Source organism: Octodon degus, unplaced genomic scaffold, assembly GCF_000260255.1.
Source record: "Octodon degus isolate 3935 unplaced genomic scaffold, OctDeg1.0 scaffold00032, whole genome shotgun sequence".
Lineage (NCBI taxonomy): Eukaryota > Metazoa > Chordata > Mammalia > Rodentia > Octodontidae > Octodon > Octodon degus.
This window is the reverse complement of record NW_004524608.1, coordinates 4953344-4977304: the sequence shown is the minus strand read 5'-3', so window position 1 is coordinate 4977304 and position 23961 is coordinate 4953344. Positions and strand designations below refer to the sequence as shown.

At 41.7% G+C, this 23961-nt stretch overlaps 1 protein-coding gene and 1 pseudogene across 3 annotated transcripts in view; both read left to right on the top strand.

The window, feature by feature from the left end:
- Positions 1-13156, top strand: part of LOC101587667 (aldose reductase-related protein 2) — a 15353-nt gene extending 2197 nt beyond the window's left edge. Inside the window, exons 2-10 of one of the 3 annotated variants that reach the window (XM_023713841.1) lie at positions 1493-1660; positions 3101-3217; positions 4123-4200; positions 9084-9206; positions 9466-9572; positions 10095-10176; positions 10698-10781; positions 11524-11606; positions 13084-13156. In XM_023713841.1, coding sequence (XP_023569609.1) covers positions 1493-1660; positions 3101-3217; positions 4123-4200; positions 9084-9206; positions 9466-9572; positions 10095-10176; positions 10698-10781; positions 11524-11606; positions 13084-13126 — 885 coding nt within the window. In that variant the 3' untranslated portion in view covers positions 13127-13156. Of the gene's footprint in view, positions 1-1492; positions 1661-3100; positions 3218-4122; positions 4201-9083; positions 9207-9465; positions 9573-10094; positions 10177-10697; positions 10782-11076; positions 11405-11523; positions 11607-13083 lie in introns of those variants that run through there. The other 2 variants (XM_023713842.1, XM_023713843.1) reach the window with 2 other exon arrangements.
- Positions 13157-20226: 7070 nt separating this feature from the next.
- LOC101587280 lies at positions 20227-21744 on the top strand (annotated as a pseudogene).
- Positions 21745-23961: the final 2217 nt, after the last annotated feature.

The window sequence follows — 23961 nt, the reverse complement described above, 5'->3', positions numbered from 1 at the left end:
CTTCTTCTTCTTCTTCTTCTTCTTCTTCTTCTTCTTCTTCTTCTTCTTCTTCTTCTTCTTCTTCTTCTTCTCCTTCTCCTTCTCCTTCTCCTTCTCCTTTCTTCCTCTTCTTCCTCTTCCTCTTCTTCTTCCTCTTCCTCCTCCTCCTCTTCTTCTTTTCTTCTTCTTCTTCTTCTTCTTCTTCTTCTTCTTCTTCTTCTTCTTCGTCTTCGTCTTCGTCTTCGTCTTCGTCTTCGTCTTCGTCTTCGTCTTCGTCTTCTTCCTCTTCCTCCTCCTCCTCCCTCCTCCTCCTCCTCCTCCTCTTCTTCCTTCTTCTTTCTTCTTCTTTTTTTTTTTTCCTTGAGGGAGTCTGAGTTCAGAAACAATAATGCTATGGTGATTGCATTTATTGAGCCTTGCTGGAGGTCATGTGAGATGAGAAAACTGCATATTCATTGTGGGAAGTGATCATCATAAGGACTTCTTGAGGCCAGGGCTCTTAGTCCTATTTTGCAGGTGGGGTTGGGGAGATGGAGTCTGCTCAGGCCTGTCTATCACACATATGCTGTGAGATAGAGCTTGGATTCACCCTGGTGATACAGGAGAATGAAACTCCCAAACTGAGAGACCCCTGGCTGAGTTCATGTTCTCTAAAGTCAAAGAATGAGTTTCACAATTGGAGGTTAAGAGCAGAATATATTTATAGGGGAAAAGAAAGTTCCTGTCAGAGAGGGACAGAAGGGGGACCATAGATTTTTGCCCTGGAATCTGTTTCTTCCAGGGATTTTTATAGTGTGAAAACCATGTGGTAAGGTAGGTACAAGGTGGAAAACATGGGAACTCACTTAGATGGGCATGAGGTGGGACAAACTATGGTCAACCTATGAGATTACAGCACAATTGCTCAGGTAAAACTGATTAAATCCAGGACCAAATGGGAAAGTGAGTCTTGTAGCAAGTAGGCATGAATACAGAGCTGGGGGTTTTCCTGTAGGGGGCTGGGTCAGTGACTTTTCCTGGCTTCCTCAAGGTGAGAGACCTACTTAGAATATCAATCCCTGATGCCTGTCTTTAGGGAGGTATGCATTTCTTTGATCTTTTGTCTTGTGGTCTGGCCCACAGTAGGGGTGCCTGTCTGTCCCAAAGTTGCAAAGTCTTCTTGTTTTCCTTAGTGTTTCCTTGAGGGCCCAGCCCTGTCTGTCTGTCCATAACATATCTATCTAATGCAGGGGAAGTGGTCCGCCACTCCTGACCTACTGGCGATGTGGAAGGTTTGTTTGCGTTAGAGGGGATTGACTTTTTTCAAAAATAAGACATGAGCTCTTAAGCATAGCTTTATGTTCTTTTTCTTTTCCTTTGAAAAGTTTTCCAAAGTGTTTGCCTTTCAGTTCTCCATTGGCAAATGGAACCCGGTGAGCCTCAGTTTGGAGACAATGGGCTGTATCCACCTTGATGGATGGGTCTTTGGATAAAAGTGCCTGATGGTTTTATCAATTTATCGATTGCCTTTCAGTCTCCCCCAGGCAAGGTCAAAGAAGCCGTGAAGGCAGCCATCGATGCAGGGTATCGCCACATCGACTGTGCCTACACATATCAGAATGAGAATGAGGTGGGAGAAGCCATCCAAGAGAAGATTCAAGAGAAGCTCGTGAGGCGGGAGGACCTCTTCATTGTTAGCAAGGTGCTTGTGGCCCACATGGGGTAGGCCTTGACTTCGTAGCAGGCCAAAGTATCTGGACGTGGTGGTTGACTCCAAGACCTCACTGACTTTGCTTGTGTGCTCCTGTCTCTAACTCTTGCTTTATCCCATGCCTGAATACAAGCATCCACACCCAAGCTTGGTATGTGGAAAATGCTGCCGCTCCCATCTTGTCTACAGTTGACCTTCTCTTAATGCAAATGGCTCCACTGAGTCTCTGCTGCCTGGGCTGCTCCATGTATCTTCAGTGGGATCCACCTTTACTGTGGCAGCCAGAGACAAAGGTTGAAATCAGGGATGGGACCCAGTCACCATTCAACACTGTGGTCACAATGCTGAGCTCTCAGCCACGGGTATTTTGGAAAATTATGGAAGCAGTTTTCATTTCCTTTTCAACTTGGCAAAAGTTATAAAATAAGATTTAAACATGAAATGGGGGTGTTGGATCTGAGGAGGTTTGGAATGTGTGAGATGGTTGAGAATCACTGGACCTGTATTATACACAACTCACTAAGAGACCTTAATTTTAGCTACAGCAAGTCTCTGACTTAGAAACATGAGATGTGAAACAAACTGAATTTTCACAGATGTACTGTAGGAGACTCACAGGGGTAGGGTAGGAGATGCACAGGTGTAATGTAGGACACTCACAGGTGTACTGTAGGACACTCACAGGTGTACTGTAGAAGACTCACAGGGGTAGGGGTAAGAGATGCACAGGTATACTGTAGAAGACTCAGGTATATAGTTGGAGATGCACAGCTGTACTATTGGAGATGCACAGGTGTACTGTAGGACACTCACAGGTAAAGGGTAGGATACTCGCAGGTGTACTGTAGGAGACTCACAGGTGTTCTGCAGAACACTCACTTTGTCAGATTATAGATGAATCAACTTACAAATGTTCAGTAACGGGACTCGCTCACAAGCTGAGAACTTAGGAACTTGGAAAGTGCATCTGGTGGAACAGGTATACCATGGCCACACCTGGATAAACTCCTTGTAAAGTCATCACTTGGGACCTGGTAGATTTGGAATACTGAGGGTACATAAAAGGGCCATCTGCTCCCAAGGGCATAAATAAGATGTAAAAAGCTACACACAGTTCCTGCCCTCAGAGAGCTAGAAGCCAGAAAAAGGAATAATTCAGGTACATAAATCTTTAATCAGTGGCCTCCTACACTAAGTAACTAAAGAAACAGGTAGGATACTAAGTGTTAAAAGGGTAAATTGCCTTCAGTACTTACAAATATCAGTGATGTGCTGAGCACTGGTTGCCTGTCTACTGCATCCTGTACCTTGAGCTTTGATGTTAATGGCCTATTGTCAGGTTAGATGAGGCTGCAAGTCTCAAAGTGGGGAGGGAGAGTTCTGTGTGGCTTTCTCTCTCCCATCCTGATGCCTCCTTCGTGCACTCTGCAGCTGTGGTCCACATTCTTTGAGAGGAGCCTGGTGAGGGAAGCCTGCCGGAAGACCCTGAAGGACCTGAAACTGGACTACCTGGACATCTACCTCATTCACTTTCCACAGGGACTTCAGGTTTGAGTTACTCCCCGCCCCAATCGCAGGCCACTGAGCCAAAAAGACAGCGTAAAATAGCAGCTGCACCAGGGCTGAAACATGGGATAAGATAAGCAGGAGTTCCTATGCAGACCAGCAAAATACTGGGCTGGGAGGGAGCTTGTGTCTGTGCCTCTCCTTGTGGAAATGTCTGAGGTAGACAGACCTGGGACATCCCAGAGAAGCTGCAGCTGCCATATTGCCTTTGTGAAGATTCCCTGCACAGTGGTCCCTGCCAGGCAAACTCTGGATCTTCTTTCCTAACATTGTGTCAGGGCCCCACCCTCCTGTTGCCAAAGCACACCCTGGGAGTAGCCTCTGCGTGCAAACTGCCTGAGGTCTCTAAAGCCACTGAAAAATATGACTAAAGCTGGATGATTGTCAGTCCTGAAAAAGCAGCAAATTCATTGCTTGGGGTTTGCTCCTTATTTGCTCCTGAGAAGGAGGGACATGAATTCCCAGCCCTGTCCTGTCACAGCTAATCCAGGCTTCTAGAGGCTGCAAAGGTAGAATATGGTTAATAGCGTCCCCTAAACATAACCATTGAGATCTAACCCTTACCTAGAGGCCTAGAAATTAAAAGTTGTACCCACATTTATATGGAACCTAGGTATATGACATTAACATCAATTGCAATAATGCTAGATTCTAATATAGGCTAACAATGCACTTGAAAATCAATCTAGCAGTTTCTAAGATGGAAAGGTTTGAATACTAAGGTAGATAACACAGAGATTTCACTGAAGCTCATTTCCTTCAAGGGTGCTCTCCAGGGCCTCCCAAGGTGGGTGTTTAACACAAGTTAGGATCCTGAAGCCTTGTTTGACAGAATCAGGTGGTCCAATGAAGATTCCAATAGGCTTATTATGGTTCTGCATTTACAGGCTGGGAAGGAACTCATCCCCAGAGATGATAAAGGCAATATCCTCTCCAGTAAAATAACATTCCTGGATGCATGGGAGGTAAGTTTGAGCTTCTTCTAAGTATTCATGGAGAGAAAATTTTCTTTCAGTGACCCTTCAAATTCCATCCTGGTATAAGAGTCCATGAGCTTTTTGTCTAATTTGGTTACTTTTGTTTTTGCGGAACTGGGCATTGAAATCAGACCCTGTGCTTGCCAGGGAAGTGCTTATTCTACTGAGCCATCTTCCCGGCCCCTGATTTGGTCACTTTTATTCTCCAGTTCTTTCCTGTCCTCATGACCTTTGCATCTGGGGTCTGCCTGATGCTATGTACATTTTAAAGACTAAATCCTCAAACAAGACTTGAAATATAATGAACCCCATTGGGAAGATACACATGCCATTTTTTTTTTTTTTTTTTTTTTTTGGTGGTACCGGGGATTGAACTCAGGACCCTGTGCTTGCCAGGCAAGCACTTATTCTACTGAGCTATCTCCCCGGGCCACACATGCCATTTTGAAATCATGGGGAAACACTGGGTCTAGTTTTGAAGGTATCGGCTAAGTGACCTGAGGTAAGTCATTTGTTTTCATAAGCCTCAGTCTAGTTTCCTTGTGTGAAAATAAATGAAACATATCAATAATACATATTCTTTGGGGTGTAGTAAAGATTAACACAGCTAACACATCGAGAACTTGACTCATAGTGCCTTCTTAACCATCTAACCCTGGGAGGGGGTGTTAGTTATTCCACTTACAGATTATAAAACTGGGGCCTAGAGAAGTCAGTGACTTGTCAGGTTATGGAGTGACTGCGTAGTGCAGCTGAGACTGGCTGCAGGATCTAGGTCTCTCTGGCTCACAAGCATTATCACCAAGGTCTTTAGCACCTGCCTGGCAAACAGTGAACGCAGAGCCACATGGCAGGGTCCAGAGTGCCCCTATGTTTAGATTAAATAATGGACTGATTCACATAATTCAGGTTCAAAGTCGTGTTAAGGCCGGGAAATTTTTGTGATAATTTCCTTTCTTTTAAAAAAAATTTTTTCTGCTGCTACTTTGGCAAATATTAGTAGAGAATAAAACAAATAGAAGAGTCAACAAGTCTTAATGAAGGAATGTAAACACTCCAAGAATTAATTGTGCGCTTGTGTCAGTTATCTGTTGAGGGCACAGAGAGTCCTGCGTTTTGCCACCTGAAACTGTACTACGCCTGTCATTTTGGAAAAGCTTGGGCTTGACGTGGTTGAATTAAATGCAACTTTCCTATGGACTGGTCATTCCAAAGTTCGTCTCCCCGAGCACAGTGTTCTTTCTGCTTTGACTTCAACAACTCACAGGAGGAAATTTACATAGCAAAACTGCTGAGGGAAAAGCTATTATTTTTTGTTTTTGTTTTGGCGGAACCAGGGATTGAACTCAGGCCCTTGCGCTTGCCAGGGAAGTGCTTATTCCACTGAGCCATCTCCCAGGCCCTGAGGGAAAAGTTAATGAAGCAGGAAAGCCATCCCCTCCTTATTGCAAGGTTGGCAAACCTGGAAATTTTGCAAGGGATTCTTCCTGGCAAAAAACCCAGTAAACTTTTCCACTAGTAACAGAAAGCCTGTTACCAGTAAGTATGAGAAAAAATATCCAAACTTTTAGGGATGAATTTTAAAGACTATCCTGAAGCCTTAATTGGATGATAAAGGAAAAAACAAAACCCTCCAAATCTACTAAAAACAATAAAGACCCCTCTGTAGTACTACCATTAAACATGTTGAACATGCCATTTGCTATTAGGATCTACAGGCCAAAGTGAGCAGTAATTTAAATAAGATATGTACCTGCTTAGGCAGAGCACAGTGGCCGGGATTCGATCCCTGGCATGCCATGCTGGCCCTGCCCCGAGGGCGAGCTGAGCCAGTGATTGAGGCTGGGTGTGGTGGCGCATGCCTGTAATTCCTGCACTTGGGAGGCTGAAAACAGGATAATCACTAGGACTTTGATCTGCATAGTGAGACCCTGTAGACTTTGTACTAAATACATTAAATTAAATAAATAAAAAATATAAATTAAAAAATAACAAACATGTAGTTAAGACCCACACTAGCAACTGATTTGCCATTTTTGTATTCTCTTAAAAAAAGAACCACACTAAATAAATAGATTAGTGAAAATATCATCAAATAAGCATGAGACTGTAGGCCAGTACTCTCAGGGAAGTCTCAGGAGGGTCTCAGTTTGTCAAGTCTGCACATACCTTCATATGCAGAAAGCGGCAGACCGCCATGAATGGATGAGCTGCCACCTGGCTGAAAGAATTCAAACTACACGTTGGGAGCTGCTATGGGGTTGTATTTGAGATTCACATATTCTTTTTGCTTTTTTTTTTTTTTTTTTTTTCTTTTTTTTTTTTTTTTTTTTTTTTTTTTTTTTTTTTTTTTTTTGTATTTTTAGGAAAGGGTCTATAGGTGTTCAGGGTCTCGTAGTGATCCACCTGTTTACAGCCTCTGAAGAGCTGGGAGCACAGGCGCACCCCACCAAGCTCAGTTTCAATTGCTGTCTCAGCAGGGCCCGGGACGGGGGCCAGCAAGGCAGGCCCGGCATTGAACCCCATGTCCCCTGGGGTCTGCTTGAAGGCGCTTTTAATCTGTTAAGCTATTTGGCCAGCCCCTTTTTGCCTTTTTTTTTTTTTTTTTTTTTTTTCAGTACCAGGGATTGAACTCAAGAGCCTGCACTTGTTAGGCAAATGCTTATTCTACTGAGCTATCTCCCCGGCTCCCCTTTTTGCTTTAATGAACACACAAGGCATGAAAAATACTCATTTGGTATAGTCACAAAAATAAATATACTAAACCTTTCCTTCAAGAAAAAAATATTACTTTCTCTTTGTAAATAGCAAAACAGCAGCCATAAGGAGAAACAAGTGGACTGGGGCTGTAGCTCAGTGGTAGAGCACATTCCTCCTGTGGTAGATCCTCTGAACTAATAGAAGAATAAATGCTTAATAATACACTTTAAATATATGATCAAAGCAAAGGCTATGATCAGAGTCCTGCAGGATGGTTTTCTGTACAAGGCCCTGAGTTCAACCCCAAGTACTGCGCACAAAAAGATGATAAGACAGATAGATAAGATAAAATAGAAGGTCTGTAAACCCAGCTATTCAGGAATCTGGAGCAAGAAGATTACAGATTCAGGCTTTGCATGGGCAATTTAGCAAGACCTTGAATAAAAATATAAGAAGACATGGCATGGGAGCTCAGTGACTCAAAAGCTTGTCTAGAAGGCCTTGTTTCTGAGTGCAATCCTCAATACAGCAAAAAAGAAAAGCAACTTGAATTCTAGAAGTAAGCTGTAGAAACACATACACGTTTGTCTTCCTGCCACAAAGCACTTCATTAGATGCAGTTTAATGACACAGTGGTTAACGTGCAAGGATCTAGCAGTGAAAGTTGGAGCAAGACTCCCAACATAGCCTCAGATTTCAGCTCTCATTCTTCTATTAAATTGAGGACATTAAGTTGGGAGGAGGGCTTTGTCACATGCATTACTCAGGCAAAACAAACACTTAAATATCTGAGCAATAATTTGTGGTGGGCTGTGAAAACTAGCCTGGGTCTGGTATTTATTGCATCAGATTTTTACTTGTTCCATTTGTGATGATTCTCTTTTAGTGTGGCATTTATGCTATGGTCGTCTGTAAAATGTCCTTGACTTCTGCTGCGGTAGATCCTCTAAACTAATCCAAGAATAATTGCTAAGTAAAGTACTTTATGATCTGGGCAAAGGCTATGTTGGAGCCCTGCAGGATTGACTGTGTCATTGTGGAATGTTTTGCAATCTCATAACTAACTTAAGAGAAACCTCAGTGCCTAGAGAAAAAGGAGCTGGAGAAAGAATGAGGAAGTCAAGATGAATCAAACACGCAAACCAAACTTGATCCATGGTACAAGAAAACGTTTATGTCATCTCATGGCCCTCTAGGGAGTCTGCAGACCTCACGATCCCAGCAATTCTAAGTTCCTTCCCTTAAGGTTCTTATTATCCCTCATGCTCCTTGACTTTGGCTGTGCATTGACATCACCAGAGGAGTCTGAAAGATCCCAGAGCCTATACTGCATTCCATGTGAAGGCAGTAAGGGGTCTCAGAGTGCTGCTAGGGCACCAGTCTGCTCTAAAGCTCTCAGGAGGTTCCAAGTTGCAGCCACAGTGAAGAAGGACTGAATAAAGTATCCTGAAGGCATCCTACCCACCCTGTCTCCAAGCCTTGGCTCCTGCCTTCCTCCCAACCCATTTGCATTTTACCTTTCTTCTCCATGGTGTTTCCAGGCCCCATTTCTACTCCATTTGTAGAGTCTTGCTAGATCAGAGGAGAATTCCAGCACTGTTTGCCTGCCCTGGTTCTCACGCTATGCAGCCATCAGATCCTCCGAGGGCAGCTTCAACAGTGTAGCTGACTGCTCCTTAGAGATCTTAGCACTTCAACTGGAGTGACTCTCAGAAGCTAGAAGCACATTTTATACTCTAATGTGCTGACCACTCCTGCAAAGCAACTAGATATATAATAAATAATAAACAAGAGGGACTTGGGACTGCTGGTACCAGACACGATCTCTTTGGGCACAGTTAGAACATTCTCACTATGGGCTAAAAAATTATGAAAAGATACCTTTCCTTGGGAATAAGCAGCTCTCAGTTTTAACTGGACATGGGGAAAGCAGGTCTGATTTCAGCTCCCCACACTCCTCACAGAGGTGCAGTCTAGCTACATTGCCTACTATTGCTCCAAATGAAACAACAGTAATGTTGGGCAGCTGTAATTGAATTGAAATTTCCTTCTAATGCTTCAGCTAACTGTCCTGCGGGAGATCTCTGATCTGCTTTTCTCTCAGCACTAGGCCCAGCCAGTGTTCTTGTTGCCCACCCCCCTCAACTTCCCAGGTTTCCTTTCTATGACAGGTCATGGAGGAGCTGGTTGATGAGGGATTGGTCAAAGCCCTTGGTGTCTCCAACTTCAACCACTTTCAGATTGAAAAGCTCTTGAACAAGCCTGGGCTGAAATATAAACCAGTGACAAACCAGGTAAATGCTGTGTGGTAAGGGGGTCCTGGCCTATTACTTCTGAAGTGTTTGGAGGAAATTTCGGTGCTGTGTACTGAGTCTCATCTGAGGGCCCAGGGATCAGGATGCCTTGGGAATGGGAAACATCTCCAGGTCTAATTTAGCAATCAATGGGCAGTGTTAGATCTGTCATGGTTGTCATTTTGGCATGTAGAGCTCCCCATGAGCAACCCAAAATCAGGGCACCGCCTTTACTGAAGCAGATTGTTCACTGTTGCAGGTGGAGTGTCACCCATACCTCACCCAGGAAAAGCTGATCCAGTACTGCCACTCCAAGGGCATCACTGTCACTGCCTACAGCCCCCTGGGTTCTCCAGACAGACCTTGGTGAGTCTTCCCAGTGTTGGGGCTTTCTCCAGATATGCTTAACCATTTCTTTTTTTTTTTTTGTGGAACGGGGGATTGAACTCAGGCCCTTATGCTTGCCAGAGAAGTGTTTACTCCACTGAGCCATCTCCCCGGCCCCAGATATGCTTAAAATATTGTTTAGCAATGGCTTAATATTTAAAACAAAAAAGGCACCAGAAAGAAAAACATTGTCTCAGGCGGGGTGCTTGGCACACCCAGGTAGGATTATAGTGGGGAAAATGATAATTTAATAAAAAAGAAAGAGTATACATAACCCTCTGAGAATGCTCCAGTTGTGACCCTCCCACTGGACCAAAGTGCTGAGGCTCCAGTGCCCATGGACCGCTCCACAGGAAGGCCACATAGCTGTCAGGTCCTTCTGTGTGTGTCACAGGAAAAGAACATAGTGTCCTTCAGCCATTCTACTGTCGCAGGAGTGAGTCATTCTGCATTAGTGACCATGGTGATTATTCACACACAGGCCTTCTCTCTTGTCTCCAGGGCCAAGCCAGAGGACCCTTCACTACTAGAGGATCCCAAGATTAAGGAGATTGCTGCAAAGCACAAAAAAACCACAGCCCAGGTACAATGTTTGTGGTCTGTTTTTTTTTTTTCTTTAAATCCCACAGTACATTCTTATACTCTTGTGTTTTATTCCTTGTCCTCTTCACTTTTCTTAACCATTGGAGGGAAAACAAAAAACGTGAAGAGAGTAAACATGCATCCTTGAAATCTATTGGGAATTCCAAGAGACAGAATGTGTGTCAGTGAGTCAGGATAGCCTCTGTCCATCAGCATCCTGCCAAGTTCTCCAGGAAGCCACAAGACCGAGACATGGGTTTGGGTACCAACTATACATGTCTCAGGCTTATGAGCCCAACCAACCCTCCATTCCTAAAAGGGAAAAGGTAATACAGTTGAAACTCAGGTTAGAGGAAATAAGAGAAACCACCAAGTGTCTCTAGCAGTGAGGTAGGTACTCAGTGACTATTAGCTATTGCACTTAACAACATGGTGAGCTACAGGTTTGGTTTATTTTTCTTCTTTTTAGGAGGGGTCCTTGTAGATGAGTGGTAGAAAACACATTGTCCCTTTCCTATACAGGTTCTGATCCGGTTCCATATCCAGAGGAATGTGGCAGTGATCCCCAAGTCTGTGACACCAACTCGCATTATTGAAAATTTTCAGGTGAGATCCTGACTGGTTGTCTGGTGTTCCACAGAGGAATATGGGACAGGGCTGCCTAGAGCATTCCTGCATTGTCCCTGGATAGGTCCTGCCCTCTTCCCTTGGTGTTGTCAGAATTTAGGCCAGGGAGCTCCCCTCCAAAGAGCTAAGCCTGGGGTGAGGAAGGCTGGCAGCAGTGACCAGAGAGTCCTTGTCAGCTATGAGCACAGCAGGGTCTTTTACTGCTGAGGAAAATCTCAAAGCACTTGAGCAGTTAGGCCATGGACAGAAAAGCAGACTGTGCTCTCCTCCACAGCCTCCTCCCAGCAGCAGAGGATGAAGGGGCTCTACTGAAAGAATAATTCTTCTGGAGGAATCCATGTAGCCCTCAGGCAACACGGGCACTGTGCACACTGAAGTTTAATCCCAAGAGGGCTGGTCTTCCTCCTGTTGCAACACCAAGCCTCATGAGTACTGTGCCTCAATTATTTTATCTGCAAGTCATTGATCTCAGTTCCATTAGCCTAGCAGTTGACAGGGGTGGGGGGATGCATAACCATCAGCAATGCCCAGTGGTGACACAGACGTGTGCAGAAGGCTATCAAGGGAACAGTTTGTATGCAGTAGACACCATGACTGAAAAGCCTGTGCAGTGTGTGCTGTGGATGGGCACGGGGTGGGGGGGGAGTTACTTCCTGCTCAAATTGTGCAATTCCCACCAGGAAATGCATTGCCAAGGATAATTTTGAACTCATCTTTCCAGGTCTTTGACTTCAAGTTGAGTGATGAGGAGATGGCGACCATCCTCAGCTTCAACAGAAACTGGAGGTCTTGTATTATACCTGGGTATGTGGTGCAGGATAAACAGGAAGACCACAGCAGTCTTTCCATAGTGGTGCAAGGTTAGCTAGAAGGATGGGAAGCTGTCTAGCTTTTTTCCTCTAAGTTTTATTTTCTGGCTGTTTTGAAAATGAACATTAGAGTCCTTGGGGAATTGTTATAAAGAAAGACACTTTCTCATATGCTGTCTGTTGCACTTCTGGATGTAGAGCTGAAACAGCATGTGGGAGGCACAGGTGTTCATTAATTCATTCATCCCCTCAATAACTTATTATTAATCTGCCATGAGCTGGCACACTGTAGGAGCTTAGGATATCGCATAGTACAAAGTCCCTGCTTCCACACACTTAACACTAGTCCTTCAAAGTGTTGTGAAATAGGAACAAACACTGGGCAGAAACATATAATGGGAAGAAGATAAGAAGTAGTGGAGCACAGAGAGACTCCTACTCTGCATAGATGGGTTGGGCTGGAGGGGGTTTGGATGTGGAAGTATCAGTGAGCAGAAACTCAAGGGAATGAGGACTGTGCCCTGTGGCCATTTGGAGGAACAGCCCTCCTAGCTATGAGAGCAGCCAGGGAAAAGGCCCAGGCACAGTGTTCAGAGCATTTGGGTGAAGTGGCCGGGGGATGGAGCAGAGTGGAGGAGGATTATTAGGGAGAGATGTGAAGGGCTCAGAGTGTGCAGAATGGTACAGACCACGGGAAGGACTTTTATTCTAGCTTTGAACGAGCTCAGAAGCCACCAGAGGAAGCAGTGGCATAATCTGACTTATGTTCTCAAAGAGCCACACGGACTTCTGCACTGAGAGACTTCAGGGAGACTGCTGCACTAATCCAGGAGATGAGACTGGGCGGACCCAGGTGGAGGTGGTGGTGGAGATGAGGAATGATCAGACTTAACATGGCTCTGGGGAAAGAGCCAGTTGGTTTTGCAGACAAATTAACAGTCATTGACGAATCTGGCTTTTAGTTTGTTTGGTTTTGTTTTCGCCTGGATAACACATCAGTGGAATTGCCTTTGAGAGGATGAAATCAAGGAGTTAGCTTGAGACATGTTCGTGATGACTGCTAGATACCAAGGAGAGGAAGTCAAACAGTTAGTAGTTGGGAATTTGTGAGCTCAGGAGTAAGCTTATCTGGCTTCACCTCCTGAGTTCCAGCTCCTTGGGGCCTGAGAAGGTATCAGGGATCCTTCTCCTATTCTTATTGCCCACAGCGACAACCAGGCTGCAGTTGCAGGCCTGTCTCTCAGCTCACAATGATATGAGCTTATCTTGGTGCCCTGGTCACTCCTTAGCTCCTCACCAGGTGGAGGGAAGGTTGGGTGTGAGTCCCTTCTCATGTGCTCACAAAGTTTTGAAGAGGAGGAAGAGGCTGAGGGAGCAGAAAGAAGGCAGAAGACAGCAGAGAAGAACCCCTGGGTTCTTCACCCCAATTGATGCGCGTGTCCAAAGTGTTGTTTCTCTGCCTGCTTTTGCAGTATGTCACGTTTGGTGGAGTATCCTTTCGATGCCGAATATTGAAGCTGAATCTTCTGCTTAGATGACCAGAGGGATACTGCCTTCTCTGTGTGGAGCTCACTTCCTGTGAGATTTGTTTCAGTCAATGTTTCAGAACCCATGTCGTGCCTCAGCTCTTGCAAGCAGACTTTAGGCAATGCTGTATTGGTAGAGCCTGTGTTCGGTCAGTAGTAGACATCATGGCAATGTGTGACTCATGAGAATTTTTTTTTTCTTTTTACTTATTTGATCTGTCCAGATGTTTGTTAAATGCCAGGATCCCTACTAATATTGAGGATGCAATAATAAAAATAATAGAAAATAATTATTGTAACCAAGAAGTGCCGAGTTTATTATGTACCACTGTACTTGGAAGCACTCTTCCTGTGGTTGACCTCATTGGATCCAGCCCTTATCAGTCACATTTTATGGAGGAGGAAATGGAAGCACGGGGAGGCCAGGGAACTTTATCAAGGGCACCCAGGCAGTAAGAGGCTCACCACCACCTCAAACCCAGGTGGCTCAGGGGCAGCTCATGGTCCCTCATGCCCTTTCTTCTCCTGGTCCCTCTCCTTCCTACCTCGCTCTTCCCCATTGCCCCTAATAAGCCATCATACCAAAGAGTCAATGCTGGCAGTGCCAAGGCCTGTGAAACCCACAAAGATTCCTGTGTTCATTGCCAGAGAGAAGCATCCCTGTGGGCTGGGCTGGAAAATGGGGGCGAGACAGAGCATGGAAAATGCTTTATGCTGCCATCGGTCTTAAACTTTGACTTTCTTCTATAATATTTCTTTTTATGAATTACCCAATTAAATAGAAATGTACAGAGAAAAACATAATGAGGATCTGGCCCTCACTCTACAAACTTAAATGCTTAAATTCTTCCCAGTTCTCTTCCTTTTCAAAACCACTGCATCCACCAAGAATTTTAAGAGCTTCCCTTCCAATGACTGAAGCTTGCCATTGACTCCTGGCTTGGCCTCTTCAGCTGTCAGTCCTCCCTGACCCTTGCCCAGGCTCCTTGTAGCCAGCATCAGGTGTACAGCACCCACAGAAATATGATAGCCTGCTCTTGCCTCAGACAGCAGAGCAAAGAGGTTAAGAAAAGGTATGTGTCAGTCTTAGTGGGGTTCTCAGATCCCTCTGTCCATTCCCATCCTCACTGGTGAAATACCCGAGGGAATATTCTGTATGTACAAACTGCAGTGTGCATTTGAAGCAGTGATACCATGAGCCAAGATTATGGGTCCATCTTAGTCCTTTGATGCCACCTCCATCAAACCATCGATTTAATGTTCCTAGATGGAGCACAACAGGAACTCAGCCTCAGTGTTATCTCTGCCAAAGATGTGTAACTTGAGTCTAAACATAAGTCCACAAGGGGAGTTATTCAAGAAATCAGTTGTCTGTAGTCTTGATAATAGTCAAAATCAAGAAAGAGCACTGTGAATGCTAAGGACCCAAAAAATAAACATAGTATATAATTCTAAAATGAATCTTTTCACTCTAAAATACATTACTGGTGCAACTGGTAAAACTTGAATAGAGTCTGCAATTAAATGATAAGAATGATAATGTATTAAGATTAATTTCCTTTTTTTAGTAGTTGCAATGATAGGTGTAAGTCTTTATTCAAAAATTATGTACTAATTTAGATGCCAATGGAATACCCATCTCTGACAGGACTAAACAAAAAAAGGGGGGATACAAAGGAAGGACCATTTTGTATGTGTATATATAAAATAGGATAGATATACAGCTACTTTCGCTTAATTCAATAAGAAGAAGGATTTGTACTAATAGTGTTTGGACAGGATATCCTGTCTGCATCTTGTACTATGGATAACCACTAAGAAGATAGTTATGTACAATATATTAATTATTCACATTGTCCTATTAATCAGTTTTGAAACTGTCATTGCTATTTGTTTCTCAATAAAATTAAAAAATTATGTACTAAGTATTCATGGCATATCATGTGAGCAAATTACTCTCAAACTACTAAGTAAAAATGATATTTGTACTGTGCCTGCAATTTTTCTGAGAGTTTTTGAAATTATCATCAAAAGAAGAAAAAATAAGCATTATAAAATAAGAAATAAACTAGATTTTAAGTAGGATTCAAATGATTTTAGAAAGAATCACACATACTGTTTTTAGGAATCCATTGTTTTATTTTGAATATTTGAAAACAAATATGAGATGATCATCCCCTTTTATGATATCAGTTAATGAAAATGGGGAGATCTAACTAGAGTGAAATGTCTGAGTTACAGTGAACTAGAAAACTGGTCTGATTAGTTCTCAATTAGTATATCAAAATGTCAAAGCTAGAACTCAGAGAGACAAGGAAATAGAAGTTTGTGTGAACCAGGTAAGTACTTTTTAAAAATATTTACTGAGAAGTTGGGAGCATAGTTCAGTGGTGAACATATGCTTAGCAAGTATAATATCCTGGGTTTCTTTTTTTTTTTTTTTTACATTGAGCATAAAAATAGCAAGAGCTTCTCAAACTTCCAGGGCCCTTTCTGTGAGCACAGCAAGACAATTCCTTCCCTTATGTAACACGGAGAAGGCTTTACAATACTTGTGGGGTTTAAAATTTTTATAATCAATGAATATTTATTTGCTCCTGAAATTTAACACTTGTTACTTACATAAGGGCTTTCTTATAATTTCTGTGAAAACAAAAATCACCCATGATTTAATGTACTTTTTTTCAATAAGAGAAAGATAAAAAAATAAAAACAGTGACACAGAGTTTCAAAACAGGATAATCCCAAATTGACAATGATTAATGTGTTGCAAATTGTCTTCAAAGTAGTTGCTCAGATTACAAGATGCAGACATGCAAAATTAATCAGCTAATATAAACACAAACTGATCTTTTCAATGGACTAAAACAAATTAGTAATATACTTACATTAGCTATCATATATATGAAGATCTTCATATATATGTATTTTTTAAAATTTTCCCGTCCTTTTTTCCTCTTTTCCCCCATCCCGGGTGTTCTTTCATTTTGAACAGTGTCTTTCCTTTTCTCAATGTCTCAATTGAAGATTTTGTATGCTGTTTACTCTTTCAGTTTCTTGAGATGATGTTTATACATATACGTTTGGTTTATTTCACTTATGAAAATGGGGTCTACTTGCATGTATTTACCTATAAAGGTCTTATGTTTATCATTCTTTACAGCTGAGTAGTACTCCACGGTATAACAATAACACATCTTTTTTTATTCATTCCTCGCTGATGGACATTTGTGTTGTTTTCAAGATTTAGCACAAATTGTGCTGCTGTAAACATGGGTGCACATGTTTCTCTCTGAGATGATGTTTTTAATTTTGAGAAAATACCTAGAAGCAGAATAGCTGGGTCAAGAGGGACCTCTAATCCTAGTGTTCTAAGGGATCGAACCCCTGGCCCCTGTGCCTGCTTGCAGGCACTTTAATCTGCTGAGGTGTTTGGCCGGCCCTTATACTATGCACTTGTATGCAGTGATTTTTCCCTTAGTTGAGTGATTTTTATCCTTTGTTGGGAGGCAGGGATTAAGATGGGTAGGGAGTAGGCTAAAGTGATGAGTGAGGTCCAATATAGCAGAATAAAGGATGGAGAGCAAAAGATGGACACTGGAAGGAAAGAATGAAGTAGAAGATGAAGGAGTAGTCAGAAAGGGCAGAAACAGTGTTTGCTCGAAAGTTTAAATTCAAGAAGTAGATGAACAAACAGAAAAAGGATCTATAGAAGACAATGAAAAGGGAAGGTAGGGCCAGCCAAATAGCTCAATGGATTAAAGCGCCTGCAAGCAGGTGCAGGGGTCAGGGGTTCAATCCCCAGGGCAGGCTGAGCCAGCAGTTGAGACTGGGAGTGGTGGTGCTTGCCTGTAATCCGAGCTCTTGGGAGGCTGTAAACAGGTGGATCCCTATGAGTCCGATCTAGTAGTGTGACCCTGAACATGCTGTAGAGCCTTCCCTAAAAAAATACAAAGGAAAGAAAAGGGAAGAGAAGAAAACTAAGCATTGAAAAAGAAGGCAGAAAGAGAAATTAACAAAAAAGAAAGAAAAAGGAGACTAGAGAAAGAGAGGAGAGGAAAAGAGAGAGAGAAAAAAAAAACAAATACAAAATAACTACAGAATATAAGACATAACAGATAACAACCAACCAGACAGAAAAGGCATAGCCACTCAGACAAATAAGGGAGCATAAAAGTAGCAAAACACCTTTGATGTTTACAGCCCTATGATCCTACCTTGGCCTCTGGATGTGGGGGCTGGGACTGGTCTCCTGTTGGTGGATTTCCCCAGAGTCCTACACCTGGCTCCTTGCTGCTGCTCTGACACTTCCACGTTGCTGGTCTCACTGATTTCTCTGCCCTCCAAAGGCATATGTGCAGTCCTGTGACGGGCCTGGCTGTTGACCTGAGACAGGTCTTGGGATTCTGGTTGGTCCACCACCTTCCATGAACAATGGAAGACATGCATGCCATGGAATCACAATCCTCTTGCAGGCCCTACTCTCCCAGAGATCAAACTTATATAGTTTTAACTCTATAAACTTTAAAAGTAAGATTTATAGCATATATATATATATATATATCCACATATATAAGTAATGTGAAAAACTAGATAACAGCTGTTTATTGAACTCATCATAAACTGGTTTTTGAAAACATTTTATAAGCCAATATATGATTTAACTTTTAAAATTCAATTTTGGTAAGCAAAAGCTTAACAAGTGAGAACACAAAAAAACTAAGTACATATCATGGTTTAGGGTTTTTGCAAGGGGAACAATATAATACAGGACACATTTTATAATAGTATTTTATAATTAATCACCCAAGAATCACATACAAGAAGTGCAGGAAATCCGTATACACACATAAACACGAAAGACTCCAGCTGAAGGCCTAAATCCTGTTGCATGAGTCCAGCTGAAAACCTAGAGCGCATAACAATGCCTCCCACAAGAGCAACTGGAGGCTGAGAGCCCACAACAAAGTTTCATGCAGGTTCACTTCGTGGATCTGTGCTAGAAAGGCCCAAAAGTCAGTGGTGGAAGGTAACAAGTCTATGCCAGCAGGATGAAGGATCTGTGCTAGCAGGCTGAGGAATCTGAACTAGAGCTAGGAAGCCAATGCTCAAGATAAACACCAGAGCTCCCTGCAAAGTACCACAGTCATCCTCAGCAACAGTGAGATCCTGAGTTCCCCCAGTGATGAGGAAAGCTGAGTTCCCATCAGGAAAGCCAATGCAACAAGCTTTTCCATGAAGCTCAGCAGTGCACCATCTTCCCCTCTCATCCAAGTACTAACCAGGCCAAACCCTGCTTAGCTTCCGAGATCAGATGAGATCAGGTGCGTTCAGGGTGGTATGGCCGTAGACCATCTTCCTCTCTGGAACCAGGAAGTGATGCTCAAGATGAGGACCAAAGCTTCTCCAAAGTTCATTGGGAAAGCCAGCATGACAAGGTCCTCCAGCAGGACAGCCCAAGAGAACTAAGAGCTTTCAATAGCTCCAATAGCTGCAACAGCTTTTCCAAACAGCATCCCTAACAGTGTTTCAGTGGCTTCTGTTCTGCCTTTATGCTGCTGGCAACAGTCCTCAGGTGGGCCTCCTGCGCCCAGCACCACACTAGCTTAATTCAGCTGGGTATAATAAATTGCCCACCAGTTAGAAATCCACTACAGTACATTAACTAAATACTCCTTTCAATAGACCAGTAGAAATCAGCAGTACAATTATCCAAGCTATCTTGTGTATATATGTATATATATATTTTCCTTTCCTTCTTTCTTTTCTCCTTTCTGTCATCCCAGTGTATGCAATATAATAACCATTGCTGAATTCCTATAATTTTGCTTAGTCAAATTATGTATTTCTAATGCTTTTTAAAATTTTTTTATTCTCCTAAAAAAATAAGTAGAACTAAAATACCTGTTTTTAAATCTAGTTTTGCAAGTTTAAACAAGAGCATCTTCATATTTTAAAACAGCCTCACTGTTATATCCATAGAGAAATTAACCTTTTGATTATAGCTAATGTAAGCATATTATAATAGATTTAATGTTTTATTCAATATTATTAATACTGATAAATTATCAGTGAATGAAAGCTGAATAAATTTATTTCAAGCAGCTACTCTTTTATCCACCAGTCGGAGTACTGTCTAATAGCTTGTCTAAGCCCAGAGATTGCCCACTGAGTTATCTTAACAATTATTTTAGATAATTTATGAGAATCAATCATAATAGGTAACATTTTAAAGCTACATATATTATCTTTTGACCTAGGGAAAACCCTTTAGGTACTGTAAACAGACAACAATAGCCTATATATATTTTGTTTGTTTGTTTGTTTGTATTTTAGGGAAGGGTTTACAGGGTATTCAGGGTCTCACTACTAGATTGGACTCATAGTGATCCTCCTGTTTATAGACTCCCAAGAGCTGGGATTACAGGTGTGTGCCACCACACCCAGTCTCAATTGCTGGCTCAGCTTGCCCCTTGGGTGGGGCTGGCGTGGCAGACCCGGGGATCGAAACCCTGGCCCCTGCACCTGCTTGCAGGCACTTTAATCTGCTGAGCTATTTGGCCGACCCTGTAGCCATTATATTTATTAAACCAAATTTTATATCATTTGATTGGTTAACAACTTGGAGAGAAGTATGTCACCAATTGTGGAGACATCTTAACTTTTACCAATGATTTAAGTTAGCCCAAGTTTAAGCTATGTGACCCAAAAAGGCATTTAGATTAATCTCATGAATGTTTATTTATTTATAAGCAAACCTAAGTACACATAACATTGACACATGCATAAAATAGAAACATACATTTTTCTCCCCAGAACTGGGGATTGAAATCAGGCCCTTGTGCTTGTCAGAGAAGCGCTTATTCCACTGAGCCATCTCCCTGGCCCTAGAAACATACATATTAATATAAACACATTTTACCTTTATGTTTTCAAGGTTTAAGGTTTTTGTTTGTAAGTGCCATGAGAGTTTTAAGTCGCTCAACCCTCATCCTTTAAAAAAGACATCGAGCAAGTCTTTGAGGAACCCACAAGGTATTGAGGAGCCAGAGTTCTGCACTGAGCTTCTGTAGTACTCAATGGGCAGATATGGCTGTGGCTTTTCACAAGGTGACTAAGTCCTGGCAGAGAGAACACCGAGAGCGAAGCCAGTCTGGCTTTTTAAAACATCTGGGCCTGTGGTAGAAAAAGAAAGATTACAAACTTCGTGCAGATGACTACCATAAAAAAGAAGAGTTCCTTAAAGCTCTTTGAAAGAAGACTCTTGAAAAACAATCCAGATGAATTCTATAAAATGACTCAGGTTAAGCTCCAAGATGGAGTTCATGTTATTAAGGACAATAAGGAAGACGTAACTCAAGAACACCTAAAGCTAATGAGAACTCAGGATGTCAAATATATAGAAATGAAAAGGGTTGTAGAGGCTAAGAAAAATTAAGAGACTAAAATCAGAGCTCCATCTGCTGGATTTCCAGGGAAAGCAGCAGAATAAACATTTTTTTTTTGTTTTTGTTTTTAATTTTACTGAGAAACAGCAATGAGACAGTTTCAAAATCTATTTACAGATAGGGCAATTTCAATAATTAATACATTGCATATTGTTATGTTCTTAGTGGTTATTCATAGTACAAGATGCAGACATGATATTCTGTCCAAACACTATTAGTACAAATCTTTCTTCTCATTGAATTAAGAGACAGTAGTTGTATATCTATCCTATTTCATATATACAGATACAAAATGGTCCTTCCTTTGTGTCCCCTTTTTTTGTTTAGTTTTGTTAGAGATGGGTATTCCATTGCCATTTAAATATTGTAAGTGTGTGAAGTCAGCAAAAATAATCCAATATAGTCCAGTAGTCCATAATAGTAGCGGGTTATCTCTAGGACTGGCAATGTCAGAAGTTGTTGACTTGAGGGGGCCAGGGAGATGGCTCAGTAAAATAAGCATTTGCCTTGCAAGCCCAAGGGCCTGAGTTCAATCCCTGGTTCTGCCAAAAAACAAAGAAACAAAAACAGAAGTTGTTGATTTGAGCCTTTCACAGCTCAGCATATTAATATGGCTTTACTTTTTATACCTCATTTTTATACTTTTCTGTTGGATGGTTAAGACCAAGATAAAGCAAGACCTATGTAACAAGAAATGGAACTTTTGTATCTGATAAGGTCAGCCAAGTCCCCTCAGGTTTTATCCTGTAGCCCTGCACCGCAGTTTGCAGATCCTTTGTCAGTGTCAGCCATGTGGATGAGTCACATGTTCTTTTTTGATACAAAAAAAGAAGTTGAACAGTTTGATATTGCCACTCGTCTGCAGACAGCCCCAGAGCTAGGTGGCAGAGTCTTTAACAGACCCAAGCTAGAGACCTTGAAGAAGGAAAAAAATGAAAGCAGTTACCCATCAGACTTGCCTTAAGTGGATAGCTAAAGAAAGCCAACAGCAATACAACTGCCTGATAGAGTGGATTGAATGAGAGAAGAAATTATTTTTTATTGCACAGAAAATTCAAACACGCAAGAACCTTATGGATACAACTCAGAAGGTGAAGGTGAAGAAAGAAACAGTGATGCCCCAGCCATTTACAAGTTTCAGAGTGGTCGGAAGTTCTGAAGTGTTATAGATGAGCCTTAGCATTTGTATCAAAAAAAATTTCAATTTTTAGTAATAACTTCAAATTCCATTAGTTCAGAGGAGATCAGGCACATTCTGGGTGGCACTACCATAGACCGATTAGTTCAAATGGCTTTCCTGGTTGTAACCATGAGTTATTATTGATGTTTTTCTATGAGCAATATTAAAGCCCATGTCATTGTTTTTGGTTTGACAAATCAATCTTATTTTTTCCATACAGTACTTATATTTTTTTCACTATGGAAGTTATATATCATTACAACAAAGTAGAAAATGGATGAATTCATTTCGAATTTTATTACTTATGAACAAGAAATAGTTATTGGGTACTGGGAGTTAAAACTACTGAGGTGAACAATTGTGAGCATTTTGTTTTGCTTCATTTTATAAAGTTGTGCATTAGTTTTTATATTTTTGTGTTTTGTAGCTAAAATTTTAATAAACAATTTTATATCCCCCAAAATTAAAAAATAAAAAGTAATTTATTTTTAAAGAGTACAAACTAATATTAAAACAAAAATTACAAATGAAACCCAACTTCACTAAACAAAACAATATGAATTTCACAGTATTTATTGCATTGCATGTCTTCAAATTAGTTGTACATATTATCAGATATATGCATGCAAAATTGGAAGGAGACAGAAAAAAAGAAAAAAATACATAAGAAAGTAAGAAATGAAAAAAAGGTAAAACAATTGAAAAAAGAAGACATAACAAATTAAGAATTATCTGCTCCTTTCCATAAATGAGCAGAAATCCACAGTACAGTTGTTCAAACCATCCTGCTTAGTTACATACATAGTTATATCTCCCCCACTTCCTCTTCTGTCTTCCTCAACTCAGTAATTCCTTCCTTTTGAATAGATTTGTTCCCTTTTTCCAGTATCTGTAGTACCCTTCAGATTTTATTTTTCTCTTTCAGGTTCTTACATTGAGGAGGCAATATGATGTTTGCACATTCGGATTTGATTTGTTATACTTAAGAGTATGGTCTTTAGTTGCACCCATTTACCAATAAAAGCCTCAAATTTATCTTGCTTTGTAACTGAATAATACTCCATTGTGTAAAAATACCACATTTTCTTTATCCATTCCTTAGTTGATGGGCATCTAGGTTGCTTCTAAGATTTAGCTATGACAAACTGTGTTGACCAAGATCTAGCTAGGACAAATTGTGTTGCACCCATATAAATATGGGTGCACATAAATTGCTGTGGTATGATGTTTTAAGTTCTTCTGGAAAAATACCTAGGAGGTGAATATCTGGGTTGAATGAGACCTCCAATCCTAGCTTTTTGAGTGATATACATGGTCATTGTACCAGTTAGTACTCCCACTAACAGTGGATAAGTGTTTCTTTTTCACCATAGCCCATCCAGCATTTGTTATTGGCTGACATGAGCCACTCTTTCTGGGTGAAATGAAATCTCAGTGTTGTTTTGATTTGGATTTCTTGAATCACCAATCGTATTGAACATTTTTTTCCTATATTTACTTGCCATTTGAACTTCTTCCTCTGAGAAGTGTATATTCATCTCAGATGCCCATATTTTTGATTGGGTCTTTGAATTTGGGGGCTTGATTTTAAAAAAGTATTTACACATTGTAGATAGAAGCCCTTTGTCTGAGAGATAGTCAGTTATAATTTTTTCCCAGTTTGGTTTTTTTTTTTTTTTTGAAAATAAAACATTTTCAAAAAAAATTGTTTTATTTTCAACAGAAAAGTAAGCCCCCAAGTTTTGGAAGGCAGCCCTAGGTAATCACCAGAAAGGGGCCTACTGGGGGAGGAAGGGCTAAGAGCTACCAGGCTGAGCAAGAGGCATCAGATGGCCCAGAGCTGGGTGGGAAAGTCTCCGCTGGTAGCCTGCCAGGACCTACAAGAGGGGAGAGGTGTCCTTGCTCACCCCCCCCCCCCAAGTGGGGCTGGAACACAGTGGCCAGCATCCAGATGATTCCATAGCACCTATAGCACCAGGTGGGCACTAGGCCTCCAGCCCACTTACAGCCCAGGGGCCTGCAGAGGCCAACACAGTGACCTGGAAACACAGCTCCTTGTTTCTCCTCCCAATCTTGGTTCCCTCACTGGGCCCGTTTTTGCCAGGGTTGCTAAAGACCTGAGTATGGGGATTCCCTGAGACTGAGGACTGGGGTGGTAGTTGGGGACCTAGGGATGGCCTTTTTTTTTTTTCTAAT